General features: G+C 32.7%; 1 protein-coding gene across 4 annotated transcripts in view; it reads right to left on the bottom strand.

Annotated features, from left to right (window-relative positions):
* Grik2 (glutamate ionotropic receptor kainate type subunit 2) overlaps positions 1–21998 on the bottom strand; it is a 625308-nt gene that overhangs the window by 160492 nt on the left and 442818 nt on the right. For all 4 annotated transcript variants that reach the window (XM_048449039.3, XM_048449041.3, XM_048449040.3 and 1 more), the window contains exon 12: positions 11280–11503. In XM_048449039.3, the coding sequence (XP_048304996.2) occupies positions 11280–11503 (224 nt within the window). The remainder of the gene's footprint in view (positions 1–11279; positions 11504–21998) is intronic.

The raw sequence follows: 21998 nt of genomic DNA, 5'->3' as shown, positions 1-21998 counted from the left end.
ATATGCTACAAAACATATTATTTAGAATCTATAAATGGATAAGAGCTTAATGAAATGATAGGAATGATAATATCCTCTGATTTGTAATGTGTTAATGAAAACAAATTTAAATTATGGATAATGAAGTAACATAATAAAATAATGAGTATCACTGAAATGTAGCACTTTCTGAAGTCTCCTACTTAAAAGTAAAATTTGTAGAAAATTAACTTCAATAATAAACTGATTAGTATGTTAATATATTAAAAGTTAATGCTATATAGCAATATATTATTTATTTAATTTGTTTGAAGTTGCCTTTTATTTTGTGGCTTTAAAAATATTCATTATAACCATCTATATATTATGCACAAAATAATACAGTAATAATATTTGTTGCCATTAAATGTTTTTTTACAAATTTCAACATGAAAAAAAATTATTTATTCTGAAAATTAGAATATACTTTTGAAATTATACAATAGTTTTCATGCTACCCCATTAGATGGCTACCAACTACTCAACTGTACAATTATATTCATATAAGAGTGGCTTTAAATTGAGAATTATCAGGAAAATGGCTCAGATTTCAATGTTGGATTATAAAAATTAATATTATCCTACAAAGTTTTATTTCCTACTCAATTAAATATATTTTGGATATAGAATACTAAATGTTAAAGGTGTTACTATTATATAACACAAACAGCAAAATTTCCATTTAAAATGTTTCTTTTAGACTTACAGATCAGAGGTAAGTGGTTAGCCTGCAATATGCAAGCTAAAAGTTTGTAACACAGTAAGTCAGGGTTGGCTGCCGACAGACCACTGGTCATGAGTTGTCTATACTGAAATATGAAACCAACTATACCTTTTTAATAACAAAACAGCACTCAAAAGACGGAACACGTCTTATATAAATGTTTGATTGAAGTATTTAAAGTGATTTAACTGATGTTATCAGGACTATAGGAAATATTAATCATTAGCAGGCATAAACATACAAAGTACATAATTTCTTAACTTATTAATATTTTAACTATAAAATTTATTTTTGTAAAAACTTTCACAATTTTTTATTTGTGGGCTTTCTGGCTTTCAACTTAAAAAGTCAGAAGTGTCTTGCAATATAGTATACTGTATCAACAAATAAAATGTTTTAATGTATTATTTATAATGTGTATACCACATTAAGTTAAGTCAACTGAACTTAAGTTAAGTTCAACTTCAGTTAAGACAACTGAAGTATGTTTAGAAATCAAATATTTATTTTAATCTATACCTTTCAAATTAACTACTAAAATGAATATTTTTAAATTCTCCAAAGTGGATTTGAAACATAGCTTTCACATCTTACTAGTTCAAATTATTTCAAACCCTAATTAAAACTGAGTAATATGAATATTCATTATATAAACTAAGTAGTAGAAACTGAGTAATATAAATATTCATTATATAAACTAAGTAGTAGAAACTGAGTAATATGAATATTTATAATGTAAGTAATATAAAGTAAGAGTAATATGAACATTTTACAATGAACATATTTCTAGAAGTGGGACTCTTTTGTATATATCCATCAATAAACAAAATTCATGTTTTCTTTATTGTTTCCAAATCATATTTCAGAGGAACAATCGAATAAATTTATATTGAAGCAAGCAACCCACCACCCCCAATTTGAACACCAATAATAGTAAGGGAAGCCAGGAAACACTTACCTAATTTTATTAGGTTAAAACAATATTCAGGTGCATATTCTGAACCAACTTAGATGACAGTTGTAGCCCAACTGTTTATAATGTTTATCATGCCAGTAACATTGAAAACCTACCATTTCACCTTTGCTTCAAATATTAAATGCATTAATTAATAGGAAAATCTGTCTTAAGTCAATTCATCTCATTTTTATCATCTTGAAATATGACAGGAAGAAATAGATTTTTTTAAATAATTAACTTTGGGACATATATCTTTCCTAAAAATAACAAAAAACCCTTTCATGTCTAAGCTGGAAAAATATATACACTTATGCTTTATGCAAATTAAAATCATTAGAAATAAAAGTTGAAATTCAATGTACACTAGGTTAAATATATTCTTTCTAGCTTTAAAATGTGGATATATGAAATTACTTCATTAGAAAAGTTTTTATCATAAAAATAAAAAGCTAATTTCTGTACTTTCATATGCACATACTCAACAGGATTGATATGAAAACAATTTAATTTAAATGATGCAATTATGTAATGGAATGTAAAAAATTATAGCAATTAAGGTGCTGTGGCATGCTTTAATGAATGAAGTTGTACTGGCTGATGATGCTGTATCTCCTACTCATTAATAATTTGGAGTGAGAACATTATTTCATTTAACATGAAGAAATAAAGTCATAAATCACCACAGTTGTTTTCTTTTTGTTTTCATTTAATATTGATGAAACTTCTCTCATATACATAAATTATGAGGGGGATCAAAACATGAAATGTATTTTATTCTCCCTAGAGTTTCACAAATCTTGCTATTCTTTTACCAAATGAAAGCAATGACTTTAAAGAGGGGAATGCTAGAATGTCCAGAGCACAGGTAAATAAGGCTTGAAGTTTTACTGAGTTCTTTGCCTAGGTGTTAAATATTCTGAAAATATATTTTGACCTTAATGGCTGTGGAATAATGCTCTTTTACGCTTTAAAGATTTGTCTCTTATAGTGGTTTAATAAAATGCTAATTGGTCAGTAGCAATGCAGAAAGTATAGGTGGGACTACTAGGCTATAAGATTCTGGGAAGAGAAAAGACAGATTTACACTCAGTAGCCAGATGCAGAGGAAATATGATAAGAATACCTTATAAGAAAAGGTAATAAGCTATGTGGCTAAACATAGATAGGAATTACGGCTTAAGTAGTGATATCTAGTAGGCAATAAGCCTGAGGTAAGAGTGTAAACACTTTTTAATTAATGTAAGTCTCTTTGTGCTCATTTGGAACTGAGCGGCTGCAGGATCAGGTGATGTAGAACTTCCATCTACAAATGGCACAGAATGTGAGGAAATTACATCCACATAAACCCTGAGAGAACTTGTGAATGGATTCTAGACACAAAAGAACAGAGTCAAGCATGATTTCTTGGTAGCAGTAATTTCTTGGGTAGACTCTTTTTGCTAGAGGCATGCAATGGTATGGCTCCTTTAAGAGAAGCTCCCTAACTCAGTGCTAGCATTAAAAACAAAAAACAAAACAACAACAAAAAAAAACCACGCAGCTCTTTTAAGAGGCCCTGCTACCAAACACTTAAATGATGTTTATGAGCAATAAGTGTCATGCTTCTTGGTGGTGGCAAGGACCTAGAAACTCTACAGAGTTGTGTCAATAAATTTGGCTCCTGCTAGTACCTCTACCACGAAGCTAGACTCTCAGGAAGCCAAGGAATGGGGGAGCCAGCAATGAAAGCCACAGCTTTAATCCTAGCCATTCTGCTTAGTAGATTAAAGACTCATGAGATCATAAAAAGAGAGAGATATGTAGTAAATGTTATACAGTGTGTTTAAAAATATACAAAGGTTTGGGAGAGAGAAGAAAAATGATAAAGTCCTTTAAAAAGAAACAGATGAATAAAAAAGCCACTTAAAGATGGAAAATTTACAGAAAGTCTGGGCACTGTATGCTATTGTGTTGTATTTGACTGATGAGAAAAGAGCAATAGCTGCTAAAAGTCATTTAATTATAAATGCTGTTGATTAAATAATCCTATATATTTTATTTATTTAGATGTCTAACTGCGCTCTCTTTAGAAAAACCTTTCTGTAATAACACATCAGAACTTTAAAAAGAGAGAGAAAAAAACACTTTTAATTTCCTCTATGCTAGGAATGGGTAACAGGGTCTGGTGTATGTGATTTTATTCTACAAATTCACAGTTGATTAAACTAGGGATATAAGTGATTATCTCTGTGGTTCTTAGTGTAAAATAGCTATTTTTTGCATACTATCAGACTACTTTTCTTTTTTTTTTTCAAGACTGTCCTTCACAAGGGGAATGTGTATCTTGGAAATTCATAACATAAAATAATGACATTAAAACAATAGCTTTGAAACATAATAAAAGTCACATTTACTATTAAAAATTACCACACTACAAATTACACTTTTGAAAAAAAATGTTGTATAGAGGCACACAATTTTTATTACAGAAAAACATACAGAAAACAAAAACACTAGTGTGTATGTTCCTTTGGTATTTCCCTGGTCCTCCCACACAGGCTCAATCGCTTCAAAGAAGAGTTGCATATAATAGTTCTTGCCTCCCTTGGGCAGACACTGAAGAATAAACTGTTCAATAATCATGAAAATAAAGGACACTGTCTTCCCTAAACTATTAAACTAAGAATTTTATTAGTGTGACTGAGAAACCTCTCTCCTACACACACACAAAAAAAGTTTTTTCCAGTGTCTGTGGGAAAGCAGAAGCATTGTGTTCAAAGGTGACAGAACAAGCCATTTTCTGAGAAAGCTTCAGAACAGCCTTTCACAGAACATTCAGCTGAGGTCGTGGAGATGCTGGGAAACTAAGGAGCACAGTAGATTAAGTATATGGATTGTGGAAAGTGCGCTTCATTTTTAGCTTATTGTATTGTAATAGACTCACCATAAGGATTCTTTCCCAAAGTAAAAAGAAATAAGGAAATGGAAGAGGATTTCATAAAATAGAATAGGAATAAAATCCAGTAAGAGCTGAATAGAACAGAACAGAGCAGAATGGAATGGAATGAAAGGATGTAGAATGTAGGGGAGCCGAATAGAATGAAGTGACTAGAATAGATGCAAAGGGAGAGAAACAAATCTTTAGTTGTATTGTTCTTGGTTTGCTGAGCCTGAGGTAACTGATAAGAGGTAAGGTTGCATAGTGGCAAAAACCAAGGACAGTACTTCACCCTACATACTGAATTTTTAAATATAACAACTTAATAATCATTAAACTTCAATTTGTTAAAAATTCCACTTATTGAATAAAAAAATATTGATTTGCTGAGTTAGATATTGTGTATCTCCTTAATGGAAACAAGTCATTTCAGGTTGTGTATAGTTCTCAGAAGCCTTTGTCATATCATTTGTGAAATGTGTATGCTGAACAGTGACCTAGAGATAGCAGTCAAATTCCTCGGAGCATCTGGACTCAACAGTGTCATTGGGTCATGAATAGGCAACAAAGGCAAATTATGTATCTACAGTATTAGAAAAACTGGACTATTAAATGTCTTCTCATACATTTATATTTTATTTCGTCTTACCACAAAGAAAAAAATAATTTCTGAGCTGGGATGTACATCAGAGACTGAGCATTTGCCCAGCATGTGTAAGGCCTAGGGTTTGACAAAAAAGGACTACAAGGGGTAGGGGTGGGGGACTACAATGCAAGCAGAAGGAAATAAAGACTGAAGACTGGGAAAATAAAATAAAACAAAATACCAATAGGTATTTGATTACAAAATGTTGCTAAAAATCATTTTAATCTTATATTGTCTTTGCATTAGTTAATTAATTTTATTCTAATTTCTATATTTCACTGTCCTTAAATTGTAAAAGTTGAAAAACATTTTTATTTCTACATGTCAGTATTACAATTAACCTCTTCCTCCACATAGACCTATGAGCTCTGTCTAGATCTCTATTGCCTTGCATTACCCAGATAGCATCTTCATCGTAGGTGGTTCCACTCAGTGCCATTTTGTTTGGTTCTTCAAAAAACATGAAAACTCCATATATACTTTACAATAATGGGCATTTTGTAACCACGACTGCTGAAGAGATGCGCAATTTTATAGTGGGGTGAGGAAGTAACTATGGAGATATACAGATATGTTCTCTATGTTCCCTGTGTGGTCTTATTAAACATCACAACTTAAAAAAAATCAGTCTGTAGTTTCAAAGTGTCTTCAGATTGACTTTGTGCTAACCATTTGGTATATTAATCAGATAAATCTTAAAACATGGTCCTTTTAAACTACCTTTCTCATGTGAGAAGAGGCATATTACAATAGTACTCTCCAAAAACCAATTTTTACAATATTCTAGGAAGTATGCTACATGAGAAGAAAAATACCAAAACAGTCTCCCTAAAGTTTACTTCTCTTAAACATTACATTAAAAATAAAAGCAAAATAGTTTGCATAAAGCAGTGTTACAGAAAGGTAAGATGTAAATTTTTTTTTGAGTAGGAGGTTGGAAAGTTGGTGGTACAGTCATGTAGGAAAATTGGTATTTAATTTTAATGTGAACCAGTCTTCCTACCAGCCAATTTCTTTACCATTGCACAGCTACCAAAAGAGTCATCCATTCCTAAGTGCATAATAAGCCCCATTTGTCCTTCACTGTCCATGAGTTGTCACTCAACACGGTGACAAGAATGTAAGAGCTATTGCATACTGCTCCAGAAATATGATCAAAGCTGTTAATGTGAACATTTTGGACATGGGTTTTTAGGCTCAATAAACCATCAAAGAAACTATATTTAAAATCACTGTGTTCCAAGAGAAATACAGGTTTGCTTTTAATGTATAAGACTCTAAGTGAGACTTGTCATTTTTGTCACCACAAACCATGCTAGCTAAAACAAAATGCTAGACACTGCAGGAGGAAATTGTAATGATAAATATTTAAATAGATGTTGAGCTCATCTTTACTGCTTAAGTCAATACTGTACCAGTTTTTACTCTATTATTATGAAAATAATAAAAAATAAACAACATGAAAAGTTATATTGATTATTAATTAGAAAATAAACTCTTATATATTCAACACATTACAATGCTCTTTAGTTTGCTCTCCTGCTGTAGAATTGTATGTAAATATACTGTGTTGTTCATGTAAGAAGCCTAAAGTATAGTTATGTACCAAGATTCTTATAAATTTTAGTGTATGAATCATATTTCTTTTTAGTTTGTTTACATTTTATTTTGTAATGTCCTGATCAACAACTTTGTGTGTAGTTTTTCAGGTGACATCAATCCTGTTGGAGGGAAATGTGTGCACCACTGTTCCCTTCATTTGTGCAGTGGTATACTTTATGTATGTCTGTATTACAAATTATGAAAACTCAAAAACAAACATTATATATGGAATTTCAGTAGCTCTGGTTGTCCATGAAAAATTTATGGTTGAAAGAAAGATTCTCTATTCTCTCTGGGAATTTAATTGAATGGGAATTTAAATTAACCTATTTTATAAATACCTCATTATTGGTATTCGATGTTGCTCAATGTGGGAAATATTTGAAGCAAGGTGAAAAACAAATCTTATGCATAGATTGGGTGGGTGCCCTAATCAGCCTTTTCGTATGACTATATATTCCCACTAATTGTATAACTAGATTAAAGCATATGAGAAAGGAAGACGGGGAATAAGATTGAGAAATACTAAAAGAAAATACTGTTAACACAAAAGACTTTCTATCTGTCAGTCAGGAATAACTGCTAAGATATTTAGGACAGGGACATTTGTTCTTTAGAATGCAACATCCAAGTCTTACATATTCTCCTAAACAAGTTTTCCACTAAATCAGAGGATGCTGATTGTGTCATTATGCTACAAATAATAAATTATAAGTCTATAAAGACCATATGACACAGTAAACCAACACAAAAGTATCTGAGACATTTTTTCCTTAGTAACCATTAAATATACTAAATTGGTAAAGTATCTTTAGGTGTGTTTTTTTGTAAACTAAGGATGAAGCCATGTTATTTTAATGACTAAAAACATTATATACTTTATAATCTAGCTTTAAAAGCATGAATGCTATCAATTTATATTTATTATAAAGTTTTCATAAGACTAACGGCACCAACATGATAATAGAGAATGCATCTAGTAGATACTGAAATGACGGATGACAGTCTGCCTGATACTTTATTTTGTTTTAATCAACTTTATATACATTTGAAAATGTAAGTCATTTTTAAGAATATAAATTTTAAGTATATAATCCTCAAAACTAAGATTTAGGATAATTATTATATATTTTTATTACATTGCTGAAAAAGTTTGTGTGTATATATGTGTGTATGTTATATGTCTTGTATAATAAATAATATATATGCATGTGACTGCATGTACATGCATTTGTGTGTGTTAAATAAACTAGTGACCAGTAAGAAATTTTATGTTTTATGAGATTCTAATAACTGTGAGTTTAAAGACAGCAAATATTTTACTAAATGAGAGAATGATTAATGAAACAGCTGGAATGAAAGCTGAAAACTTATCTGTGAAGGGAAAAAGTTATAGAACATAAATTGTTTCAATAAGAATAGAAACAATATGAGAATTTTAACAGGTCAAAAATAATTAATAATACATTCAGGCAATATTAAAATACTTGTTAAATTTAATTATGCAGTCAGTTGTTTTCTTTCCTTATTAGGTGATATATGATTTTTAAAATTTCGGTGTGGTGTATCTCAATAACATATAGGTAGAAATTCTGTTATAGACCCAGTGATTGGTTTAGACACCAGTGTTGATGATTTAAGATGAAGATAACACGCATATTAATATTTTAATATTAATTGTAAATTCAACAGACTCAGTAGTCAGATGGGAAAGAAGTTTCAATAAGGACTTCTCAGACTACATTGACCTATGGGCATGCCTGTAGGGAACTATATTGACTGCATTAATATGCTGCAGGAGTGCCTTTCGCTCCTTCAGCCAATAGCCGTTGAAATACCAGCCCACTGGGGCGTTGTATATTCTCTTTAAAAAAGAGCAGCAAGCCTCGGTTGGCTCTCTTGGTTCCGGGCTTGGTTCTGGCTCCTGCTCCAGCAATTAGGCTCCTTTCCTCATGGTTGGTGTTTTGTAAGTTTTACCCCCCAATATAAATAACCCTTTAAAACCTAACTGGTGTGGGATTGTTTTGCACATTATTAATCGATGTGAAAAGACCCACCCTAATTGTAGACATCAGAAAAATTGCCTGGCCTGTATAATGAACAGGCTAAAACACAGACAATAAGCTACACAGGCATCCTTATGTGTAGACATAGCGTGACCAGCTGCTTTATTCTCCGCTGACTCAACTTCCAGCCATGATGGCTGTGATTTCTAATGTGAGCGAAAAATAGCCTATCTTTTAATGCTTTTTTCACAGTAATATTATCACATGGCAACAATAGTGGAAACTAAGATATGCACCTAACAGTGTCTTTGTTTTGCAAAGGTTAGGCATGTGCCCTGCCACTGAGCTACATCATTGCTGAATAGTTTCCCTTTCTCTTTTCTATAATTTAATGGAGATAAAGTATGTACTCTTTATACAAATATAATAAATACCATGTATACTGACTTTAGTATTGTCAGTGATTCATTGCAACTCTCTGTATGATATAATTTTAACTTATAAGTAAAAGCAAAATTCTATATTTTAAATTCAAAATGAAAATTATACTTCCTATTGATTTAGAAGGGCAATTAACTACGACCAGTAGACTGTTTCATTTCCTCTGGGGTTGCACCTCAAAGCTGCTTTCATACTAGGAAAAACTGGCTTATTACAAACTCATTTGGATTAGGGGCTTGTGTTAGAAATTAACCTGAACCTAGACATTTTTCTGCTCATCTTAATTAGTAACGATAAGCAAAGGTGTTCTGGGAACTTAGATATAGCCTTACATTCGTTACAAAGACTAATAAATACAGTTTATTGTTTAATAAATTATCTGACATTAATTAATAGAATAGTTAAGAGCTTTCTGATGAAGGTTTTGGTTTTTGTATTACTATTTAGATATTCAGTAGATTATTTTTCATTCTTTGAGAAATAAGCTAGAGCAGGATGATTTCCAATTCTCTCATTAAATAACTAATAATAACTATAGTCTGTAACTCTCTTAAACATAAAGTCAATAGAATATGGCATACTACCTGAATTATATTTTCAAATTGAAAAATACATTCTTTCAATGGGAGTTACTTTATTACTTTTTCAATCAATGCAAGTAACACTTCAACATAACATCTCATTTTGATATAAAAGGAGAGTTAAATAAGTATTTTGAACTATTTGTTAATTTTGTATAAATAGCACATGTCTTTAACTAGTTAATGTATCTGCAGCTGGAAAATAAACTCGAGTCTAGTTCAAGAGTCCAAGAGAAGTTCTATTACACTTTAGCATGAGTAATGCCTACACAGTTTCTCAGGACAGTGTGGTGTTAGGAGCCTGCAGAGTGAATACATGGAAAGACACGCAAAAAAATGTTTGCGCATGTAGAGCTGCTGCTCTTTGCTCTATGTGCTGGCTGAAAATTGTTCTAGACTTTAACTAATTCTGGAAAAAAATTGCACTCATTTCTCTAAATAATTATGAATGGTGGCTTTTGTTGGTTACTAAACAAATATGTTATTGATCTAAAGACACTAAAAATGTCTTATTGTGTTTCCTAGGATCACGAAAAAGTAGAAGCTAAAGGATCATGGACTTCACAATCTAAATTTGAGTTTTGAGGAAGAATAGAAAACTGTGAAAAAGTTTCAAGTACACGGGTTCACTTGCTGTACAGCTGCTTGGTACAAGCAAATGCAAACTATCGTGGTCTTAAGTAGTCAAATTTTAACATTAAACAGTTAGGTAACATAATAAATTAAAAATATAATTATAAATTTATCAAAAATATATTATATAAAGATTTATGCTGTATATATAATTTATTTTATTCTTTTTATAAAAGAAAAACGTATTGTCCTACTTCTAAAAAAGTAAATGATTTTATCAGAGAATTTAAAGAAAGCTCGAAGAGGTTTTCAAAAATTCTTTGTGACAAAATTTTTAAAAATTCTTATTTAATTTTGACTATTTAATTTTGACATTGTCATAGATTATGAGATTTTTATCTGACATAGAAATCTACATCTAAATTCGAATACTTTTACCACAAAGTATAAAAACTGAAAAACATAAGGCACTTCAGTGTCTTTATAGTTGCAGTAGAATTCAGAATCTGGAGGCACAATAATAATCTCAGTTAAAAGCAAAAGAAAGCTGTTTGAATAATTAGGACTGCTTTCAGAACTTGACTCTAAAGACAAATGTCTGCCTACCACACTTGCAGCTTACTGACACAACCAGCATGCTTTCTGCCACAAATGGCAGCTGAGTCTGTGGAGTAAGTGTATATGATTCTTAGAAGTTTGTAAATCTATGGCACCCCAAGAGAAACCAAGGAAAGTAGATTGTGACTTTTGACAATTATTAGTTAGAAAAAGAGTTAACAATTGCCAAAAAAATCACAAAAGTGAGCATGTTACCTGGCTATGACAAAGAGCACACAACTGACACCCAAGTAAGCCAGCAGAATATACATCCAGATATCAGGGGAGAGAGGATTCAGGAAGGAGAAGACGCCCGGGTTTGTACCATTGGGCTTGCGGTACAAAATACTTATTCCAAGTGTCATAAACGGCTTGGAAAAGTCGATGACCTTCTCTCGAACATAGGTAATAGCCAGGGGAGCAACTGCGAGGTCAGCTTTCTGTGGAGAGAAACAGAAAAAAAAAAGGAAAAGAATGAAGAAAATTGATTCTAAGTCACAAGTAAAATATCTGTAGCTGAAGATTTTACACATAATAATTTTTGTAATGATTATGTTAAGAACAACAGTGCTCTTTACTCTAAAGAGATGATTTACTATTTAGTAAGTTACCAGTTCCTATGTGCTTCTAGTTACTACATCAACCTTGATCATAACTAATTAGGAAAAAAGAGATAAAATTATGAAATAAAAATAAAACAAACTTATAATACAGTAAATAAAATTATTCATAATGAAACTTTTAATAATTGCTTTTACTGTCAGTCTTAAAATTTCATTTTATCTTGACTTGCCTGCATATATTGATAGAATTACAAGCCTAGTGATAACTGTCTCGAACTATTTACCTTGCAATCAAAAATAATTTTCTGGACCAAGGGTACAAACTCTTACTACCACATCTGACAAGCTAAGGTGCATCCCTGGAACCCACATGGTAGAAAGAGAGAACAGACAACCACAAATTATCTTTAGATTTCCATATGTATAGTACCAACACTCATAAGCAAACAAATCATACATTTGCATACACACACATACAAGAATGTAAAAAGTTTAGTTTTCAAAAATATACAACAGTTCAGCTAAAACATTTGGCCTTTAAATACTTAAGACATTCTTTAAATCACAAAAATCTGAGAATGGTGTATTACCCCCAAACTTTTATTTCTATTCCTCCAATTTGTTTTATATTATTTAATGAAAATCCTCACGCTATTGCATAAATCACATTAAAAATGAGTTTGTCTTTTTTCCACATTTTCCTTTAATTGAAAATTGATTATTTTTTTCATACATTATATTCTGATTATAGTTTTCCCTCTCTCTGCTTCTCCCAGTTCCTCCACATCTCTCTGACGCTCCAGAACCATTCCCTTTCTACTTCTCATTAGTGAAGAATAGGCTTTTAAGAGACAACAACCATACATTAAAAACATAAGATTTTCAATTTCATTAGGATGCTAATTTCTGTGGCATCTTTAATATCTTAAATCACCAATGCTTTAAACTCATTGTACAGCCATCGATTCAGGGTGGTTTGATGCTCTAAAAGTTGTATGAGGTCATTATGATATTCTAATACATTGTGGAAGAATAATATTCTAATGCATTGAAGAGTCATTGTAATATTTTAATGTGATAAAGGTATCCATGCTAAGAAGCTATATTGTTGCACCCATTTAATTTGAAAAATATAAAGAGCTTTCTGAGGTAAAAATGTTCAATTTACAATGCACAAGAAAAAAGCTAAATAATAAAGGCAATTAATTTCTCCAGAGTACTGTTTGTTGACAATATTATTTTGTAAGCTTTTATATGTTGAAAGAGAGGACTAGGAAATATTCACTTGCTTTGGAAGTGGTTTCTCCAAAAACTGAGGAAACAAAGTGTCCTTCAGAATCTCAGGTGTTTATATTCATATTTCATGTTCATAAATCTGGGAAATACCAGCTTTAGAATAATTATTGATGTATTTTCAATTATTTTTCTGTAGCTCAGGAATTACATTGGGAACTTTATATGAACTATAACATTTAATCTTCACACAAATTCTCTATTATTTCTTCTTCTGATAAAGGAAAATGAATCTATAATATAGAAAGTTTATTCGTTCTTATGTGGTGAACACAACAATACATAGAACTGGCTGCACATAAAATCAATTAGAAACTATTCTTAGGAGCTAACAATTCAACATGACTAAGAAACTAGCAAGGAAATCATAGAAGTGTAAGTTGACATTCACTCACTCATTCACTCACTCATTCATGTATCCATTCAAAAATTTCACAGAAGTGGGAGATCACAGTCTGTGGAAATTAAGAGTTGAATAAATGAAATACTTATGTGGGAAGGAAAAATAATGGAGAAGTCTAAAGTCTGAAAGAACAAAATAGCAAAACTGTCAAAGAAAGAAAATATTTAGTTCATTTACGTTTGACAAAATAAGAAAAATACTATATCATCTATCATATCTTTGTGAGTCTTAAATTTTATATCTAATTTATCCTTTATCATAACTAAGTAAAACTTTATCTATCTTTAATTCTACCAAAGACATCAGAAGGATATAATATTACCTATTAACAGGAAGTGCATTGTAAGCAACTTCCAATGATCTAGAATTAACAGAGACATCTCGCTGCCTAGATAGTCACCCAAATTCCTTTTGTAACATTGGGGCATCCATTATCAGCCTATAGGTTCATAGTAACTGTCAGACTTTTCCACGAAGCAGGAAATTGGAAGGTCTCTTTTGCCTTATAATGGCAAAGTTCATCAGTTGCTTTCTTCTGTGTGATGCAGTATGTCTGGCAGTTTCATCTGTAAAGCAAGAACTCCAAAGGAACAGCCATTCTTTTGGAAAGTTTAGCAGTCACTTTACTGTGTGTCCTCCTGCAAATCTAGTTTAAACAGCATATCACAAAGCAGTGATGGCAATAGGTTTTTTTTCCCCCAAACTACTAGTCTTGCCACATTGAAGGCAAATTCCATAATAAATTTTCAATGCTCATCAACCTCTCTGAAGTAATAATGGAGCTGCCATGAGAAGATATATCTCACAGTTGAGAAAAGTTCAAATTCTTAAAACATTTTAAATGTCAAATTCTGTAGGTCTTTGAAGTGTGGAAGATTATCAATATAACTAAAATACATCTCTGTATTTCATACATCTAGAAAACCTAAATAACATGAATAAAAATTTTATCATCATAGTAAACTGATGTATAATTCCTCTCTGTATATTGTGAATTTGTTTTATTACAATTACATAATAAAGAAGCTGTTTGTGCCAATGGTTTAGCAGAATATAGCCAGACTGGAAGAGATATATAGTGAGAGTTGGTGAAGTCAAGGAAACGCCATGTAGCACCAAAAGAGAAGAAAGTGCCTGAACCTTAGAAACCTTATTGGTAGACACAGCATTGTGGCAGTACAGAGATTGATAAGAAAGGGTTATTTTAAGATAACAAGCTAGCTAGAAAGATGTCAAAGATACTGATCAAAGAGTGATGTATTTAATATAGTTTCTGAGTAATTATTCAGGTCTCAGCAATCCTGAAAAAATGAGCAGTGTCTGACTGTAAAGTGGCACCCAATGTGGCTTCTAGACCAACAAAAATGGGAGCCAAGGGCAGCTGCTTAGTAGACGTGTTTTTATTTTTCACACATCCTCAGTTTTCTGGCAGTGAGCAGAGGCACAGCTTCTCTAAGAGAAGGCTTCCTGCCTCAGTTGTAGCAGTAAAACCTGGGCAGCTCCTTTAAGAAGGTGTCCTGTTTTGTGCTATTTGCATGAATATCACAGGCCTTTTCAGGATGCCAGGCACCTGAAGGGAGATTTAGGCAACATGCTGCAAGTTATTTGGTGGCAACATGGGCCAACTGCTTCCCAGAGTTGAAGTGGTGAAGATGACTCCCACCTGGCAGTTCCAGAGCTGGGGTTAAAAGTACCCCCATCATTTTGAGAGGCTGAGGGAGGAGAAGCCAGCATCCAGGGCCACTGCGACCAAGCTGCTTAGCATTTTAGAAGCAGTCCTGGTCAGAAAATGATTTCAGATATACAATAAAGACAGATTAAGATAGAAATAAACATCTAAATGACACACAGTATATTTAAAAATGTATATAGGCTTGGGAGAAAGAGGAAAAAAGAGTAGAGACAGTTATAAAAAAATAAAGACTTTGAAAAGACAGTAAAAGTAATATAAAAGAGTACAGACAGACATAGGTTAGAAGAATAAAAGTAAAATAAGCCTTGTAAAGATGGAAAATCCACAGAAAACCTATATTATGCTTATTATTGTGTTTTCTTTGAATATTTAGACTGTGCTAAGTACACTGAGACATTTCATTGTGCAGGCTGCTAAATTAAACCAACATATATTTTAAAGGTATCTTGACTTCAAAATTTGGGTCTAAGGATATGTTGCTTTGGAAAAGAGGTTCTTGTTTTCACAGAGGATAGAAAGCTGTAGATTCCTCACCAGTTAATATGATTTGATCAAGAAAGACCTCCTGAAACAGTGCCCCAGATTGTCCAACATCCATGACAGCTTCAAGACTGCTGGCAGAGATGGACCTACCACACAGGATACCCTATAGAAGATCCCCATAACGACACCCCAAGTCAGCAGGAAGTAGTCTGTTGGAGAAGGGAACCACTTATTTGGTTCTGACCACCCGGCTGGTTTAGATTTGAAATAATCACACAAAAACTGTATTATTTAAAACACTACTTGGTCTATTAGCTCTAACTTCTTTTAAGGCTAGCTATTACATTTTAATTTAACCCATCTCCATTAATCTGTGTATCACCACATGACAATGGCTTACCAGCAAAGTTTCAACATGTCTGACTCTGGAGGCGGCTCCATGGCATCTCTCTGACTTTGTCTTTCTTTCTCCCAGCATTCAGCCTAGCTTTTTCTGCCTACCTAAGTTCTGCCTTGCTATAGGTCCAAAGCAGTTTTATTATTCATTAATGGTAATCACAGCACATAGAGGGTACTCCCACATCAGTAGTCTAGAGAACAATGCCCAAATTCCCTAAATGATTGTTTATACATGTTTATTTACATTTAAAGGGGATATGCTACAAATACAGATACTTTTTATTGCTTTAGATTTTTGTTTATTGATATAAATATACTATCAATTTTGGTTTGTGTATCTTTATTCTCTTGATTAGGGTATTTTGGTTGTGCATCTCATTTTAAAAAAGTAATGTAAAATTAAAAATACAGATTAATTGAAAGTCATCTATAACAATCAAGCTCATAGTCATTTTTGTTAGGTTTTCTAGATGTGTAGAGATATATTTCAGATGGACAGATATTCCTCAAATCTTTCAAAAACTTACAGAATATGGCAATTAAAATGTTTTATAAACTTTAAGGACTTTTCATGACAATGAGATTCATCTTCTCCTGGCAGCACCAATCTACTTCAAGAGAACGATGGACAACGATGGAGTTTGCTAGCCAGTTGGGCAAGATATTGTTCTTGCCTGAACTGCTTGATGGTGTGCTGTACGAAAAGGATATGTAGGACCCACAGGAAGAAATGACTGGTGAAGTTGCCTAAAGAAGGTGAGATATCCCTTCAGGGTTCTGCTTCATAAAATGGTCTGCCTGACATTCTAGAGGACACAGAAGAAAGTGACAGACAAACTGTCAATATTGGAGTAAAATTTCCTGCTTCATAAAAAAGTTTGCCAGATATTCTGGACCTGTAGGCTGAATATGGATGTCCCAATGTTACAAAAGAATTTTGGGTAATTGCCCAGGCATTGAGATGTCTCTGTCAATTATAGAGTTTTGGAAGTTACAATATACTTCCTGTCTACTTAGGTAATATTATATCCTTCTTGTGTCTTGATGGATTTGAAGAATAGATTATTATAGTTTTGTTAGTTATGATAAAAGATAACAGATTTAAATATTATAATTATAATTCTTGCTTGATAGCTATTTTATTATATGTAATTTTACTATGTTAAAGGCAAAACCTTCCATTTTATTTAGATAGAAAGGGGGAGATAATGTGTTGTTTTCTTATGTATGTTGTGAATATGTTTTATTACCAGTGGTTAATTAAGAAGTTGTTTGGGTCAATGGCAGAATATAGCTAGAATGAAAAGATAGAGAAAGTTGGTGGAGTCAAGGAGATGCCATGTAGCTGTCAAAAGAGAACACACTGTACCTTAGGAACCTTACTGGTAGGTCACAGCCCCATGGTAATACACGGAATGATTGAAATGGTTTAATTTAAGATATGAGCTAGCTAGAAAGACACATAAGCTATTAGTTGAGCAGTGTATTAATCAATAAAGTGTTTATGTAATTATTCAGGTCTGAGTAGTTGGGAAACAAGCAGTCTTTGACTACAGAAGACTATTAATCTGTATTTCATAATTATACATTATATTTTTGAAAGAGCTGTAAAAACACAATACTTTAAACGAGAGCAGAAATACATATATGCAGTGTAACAAAATCAACTTTAAATTTGTATCAATAGACCAATGTATTCATCTCCATATCATATCCCTCTATAAATGAAAATAAACATTTATAAGCAATCATTTTGGTACTTCAGGTGTACTTTTCTCCAAACTTCTTTCTGATGTTTGTTGGGCAAAGTATTTAGGTTTCATGGAGACCTTTTATGGGGACTTGTTCCATCAAACCAAATTAGCCTGGAAAAAAATACACAAGTTCTGTGGAAACAAGAACTTGTTTTCTAAAGTAACATATCCTTAAACACAAATTTTGAATTAAGATACTTTTATGTTGATTTAATTTAGCAGACCCCAAATCAAATGTTTCTCTGAAGTCAAAAAATCCAAAGAAAACACAATAATATACATAATCCAGACTCTATATGTATTCCATCTTTATGTGTCTTATTTATTTTTACTCTTTTACTTTTTAATATTGATTTTATTATCTTAGTCCTCTACTCTATGATTGTCTGTACTTGTTTTTCTAACTGTCAATACTTTTTTAATCTCTCTCCCAAGTCTACGTACATTTTTTAAACACACTGTGACCTGTTCAGTGGTTTTTTTTTTTTTGTCTGAGTTTGTCTTTATTGTGTATCTGTAATCATTTTCTGACTAGTTTCTTAAAATGTTGAGTGGTGTGGCTAGAACTATGGTTGCTTTGCTTTTGGCCACATTCCAGTCCAACATGGTGGAGGCATGTTAACCACTAACTCTGCAAACCAATCTCAAGTCCACAGCTCCAGGTCTGTCACCATTAAGCAACTAGTATCACTATGCTTGCAAACCCCATTTAAGTGCAGGATCTCCTGAAAGGGCCAGAGTTTTGTACTAACAGCATGAACCAGGAAGTTGACTCTTAAAAAAAATTACTCATTTTTACCTGATAATGCTGAGTCACAAAGACTTCTCTTAAAGGAATCATGACTCTGCTTGCCTCTATCAAACAGAGACCACCTAAAAAAATGTTACTACCAAGAAGCAATTCTTATCTCTGTTAATTTTTGTGTCTAGAATTCCTTCACAAGATCTCTCATGTTTTATGGATGTAGTCAGCCTACATTAGTATCATACACAAACAGAAACTGCTTGTTCATTTTCTGGCTGCTATAACCCAACTAATTATGCAGAAACTATGTTAATTAAAACACTGTTTGGTCAATGGGTCAAGCATATTCCTGGATGATTCTTATTTGGCAAGCTAGCCATTTTCTTTTAATCTATACTACTGTGAGGTTGCGACCTACCAGTAAGATTCCATCCAGTATCTGTCTCCTGTGGCAGATACATAGCATTTCCCTGCCTCTGCCTAATCTCTATATCTCTGTTTAGATTGCCTACCTGTCTTTCACCTGATAAGCCATTGGCTAAAACAGCTTTATTCATGAACCAATAAAAGCAACACATATACAGAATGATTCCCCACATCAGTTATTGAATATCCAATATCTCATAAATTAATTATAATTTCTTAATTAAATTAAAAATTCATATTATAATCTATGGTGAAGTGGAAAATGTTTCTGTTTTCTCAACAATAAAATACTGTGGCAGATCTATTAATCACGACTTAGTGATAGACATGGAAGGGTCTATTCCATATTCAAATGTTATTTTTTCAGCATTTCTCCAAGGAGTTCTTTGTTTCAGTGGAGAATACTAAAATTTCTTATCATGTATATATTTAATGTCTTTTATCAACAAACATATTAAAAATTATGTGTTTACCAGTATCACTCTTTGTGTGTGTGTGTGTGTGTGTGTGTGTGTGTGTGTGTATGTGTGCTTGAGTACACACATGTGTGTATTGTCTTTCACTAGGTAATGAATCAATTCTTTTAAACATTATGTTTCTGGGTTTTTTTTATTGATTATTATTGAGCTCTACATTTTTCTCTGCTCACCTCCCTGTCTCTCCTCTCCTCTTTCAACCCTCTCTCAAGTTCCCTATGCTCCCAATTCCCTCAGGAGATCTTGTCTTTTTCTACTTCCCATTGTAGATTAGATCTATGAAAGTCTCTCTTAGTATCCTCAGTGTTGTCTAAGATCTCTGGGATTGTGGTTTGCAGACTGATTTTCTTTGCTTTATGTTTAAAAACCACCTATGAGTGAGTACATGTGATAATATGTACTCTGTGTCTAGCTTTCTTTCTGTGTCTAGCTCCATCCATTTTCCTGCAAAATTCAAGATGTCGTTATTTTTTTCTGCTGTGTAGTACTCCATTGTATAAATGTACCACATTTTCTTTATCCATTCTTTGGTCGAGAGGCATTTAGGTTGTTTCCAGATTCTGGCTATGACAAACAATGCTGCTTTGAACATAGTTGAGAACGTGCCCTTATGGCACAATTGAACATCCTATGGATATATAGCCAAAAGTGGTATTACTGGGTCTTGAGGAAGGAGGTTTCCTAATTTTCTGAGAAATCGCCACACTGAAATCCAAAGGGGTTGTACCAGCTTGCATCCCACCAGCAATGCAGAAGTGTTCCCTTTCCCCCACAACCTTTTTAGCATAAGTTGTCATCAGTGTTTTTGATCTTGGCCATTCTTACAGGTGTAAGATGGAATCTCAGAGTTGTTTTGAATTGCATTTCTCTGATTACTAAGGATGTTAAACATTTCCTTAAGTGTCTTTCATTTATTTTAGATACCTCTGTTGAGAGTTCTTTGTTTAGGTCTGTACTCCATTTTTTATGGATTATTTGTTATTTTGATGAGCAATTTCTTGAATTCTTTGTATATTTTGGAGATAAACCTCTGTCTGACATGGGGTGAGTGAAGGTCTTTTCCCACTCTGTAGGCTGTCATTTTGTCTTGTTGACCAAAGCTTTACAGAAGCTTTTCGATTTCAGGAGATCCCATTTATTGCTTCTCTCAGTGTCTGTGCTGCTGGAGTTATATTTTATCATCAAGTTTTGATTTCAATAGTATGTTCTCCTGTAAGTTATTTTCTCCTTCCTCAAGGCACACTAGATACATTGGCTGCCCTCTATGTCTTTTAGTCTTTACAATGACACTGTTTTAGTCCCTCTGCACTGTCTGTTAGTTAAATCAAGAATATCTCCTTCACATAACTAACTCATGTATTGAATATAATTTAGTGAGCTCATTTTTGATGACAAGTGACTTAAACTATCATTGTGAAATTATTTGCTCATTTTAAAATTTATTGTGCTGTGGAGTTTATTCTTTTAAACATTTTAAACTCTTTTAAGATCAAAGAGTTATCAATTCACAGTAATAGACAGTGAACATAATATTGTAAAGAAAATACCTCAATGAGCTACCTAAAACACTAGGTAACAGAGAAAGAGAAACTCTATTCTTTAATTAAGACCTAATCATTTAAAAATAATAAAAATTAATCTATAGTGAGGGGATGGTGTCTACAAAGAAAGAGATGAGGTGCACAAAATTCCTGTACATAAAAATCAAACCAGAATATAAAGATAAAAATGGTACACATGTAAAAAATGACCAACTTCTTGATCACCTCAAAAAGTGAGAAGGGGCAAGAATGTGATAAGAAAGCATTTTATCCATTTGGAAGGAAACATTGAGGAAGAACGTTTTGATACATTAGTTGTCATTCTTTTTAGGACACAAGAGTATCTTTTACAGCTCAAGGATATGTTTTCCTATATTACCAGATACAAGGAGTGAGGGAGAAATTTAGATCACTATTGCAACATAAAATAGAGAATGGTGGCTAAAGTGAGTCTGAAGGGAACCTCTTCAAGCACTCGCAATCTCTGTGTATATTTTATACAGATTTTATCATTCTCAATCTTAGTTTACCTTTCTATGAGAGGGACAGTGAAACAGATAATGACACTAGCACATGGTCAGATTTCTAGAATGGTAAGTGCTATGAACCACAGATAAAGCATGAATTCTGTCATAGATGTAGCAGTAACAGTGATCAACAGAAAGAATACCGAAGAGAAAAAATATGAGGAATAACTTACACGATCATTGAGCTTGTATATTGATTAAGCCAAAATCGGTATACTAAGGAAGAGTTGCTGAATAAGCAGAATGCAACACTGAATTTATGTAGCACTTATTTTCAAAGAGTGTGACTCAGATAATTATAATGCAACAGTAAGAGAGGAAGTTGAGAGGTATCTAGACATGAATTCAAGAAACTTTGCTGTTCAGTGATTGATGATCTTCTGTAGAAACACTGAACTCACCAAGAAAAAATAAATTGACTGTCTTCAAGAGAAAGGTTGAGTCAGCAACCAAACTTAACAGTACATGAGTAATTGTTAACGTGTGTAGATGAGAACACAATAAGGAGAAGAATGGTATACACAGAGGACTAGGCCTCAAAGAAGCATTGTTTTCCTGGGATCTAAAATCATCAAGAATTTTTGAGCAAAGAAAACCAGAAGTCTCTTATTTCTTTGTTAAGCTTGGCCTGT

The sequence above is a fragment of the Myodes glareolus genome, chromosome 1, assembly GCF_982192425.1.
Source record: "Myodes glareolus chromosome 1, mMyoGla1.1, whole genome shotgun sequence".
Lineage (NCBI taxonomy): Eukaryota > Metazoa > Chordata > Mammalia > Rodentia > Cricetidae > Myodes > Myodes glareolus.
This window is presented reverse-complemented; position numbering and strand designations above follow the sequence as displayed.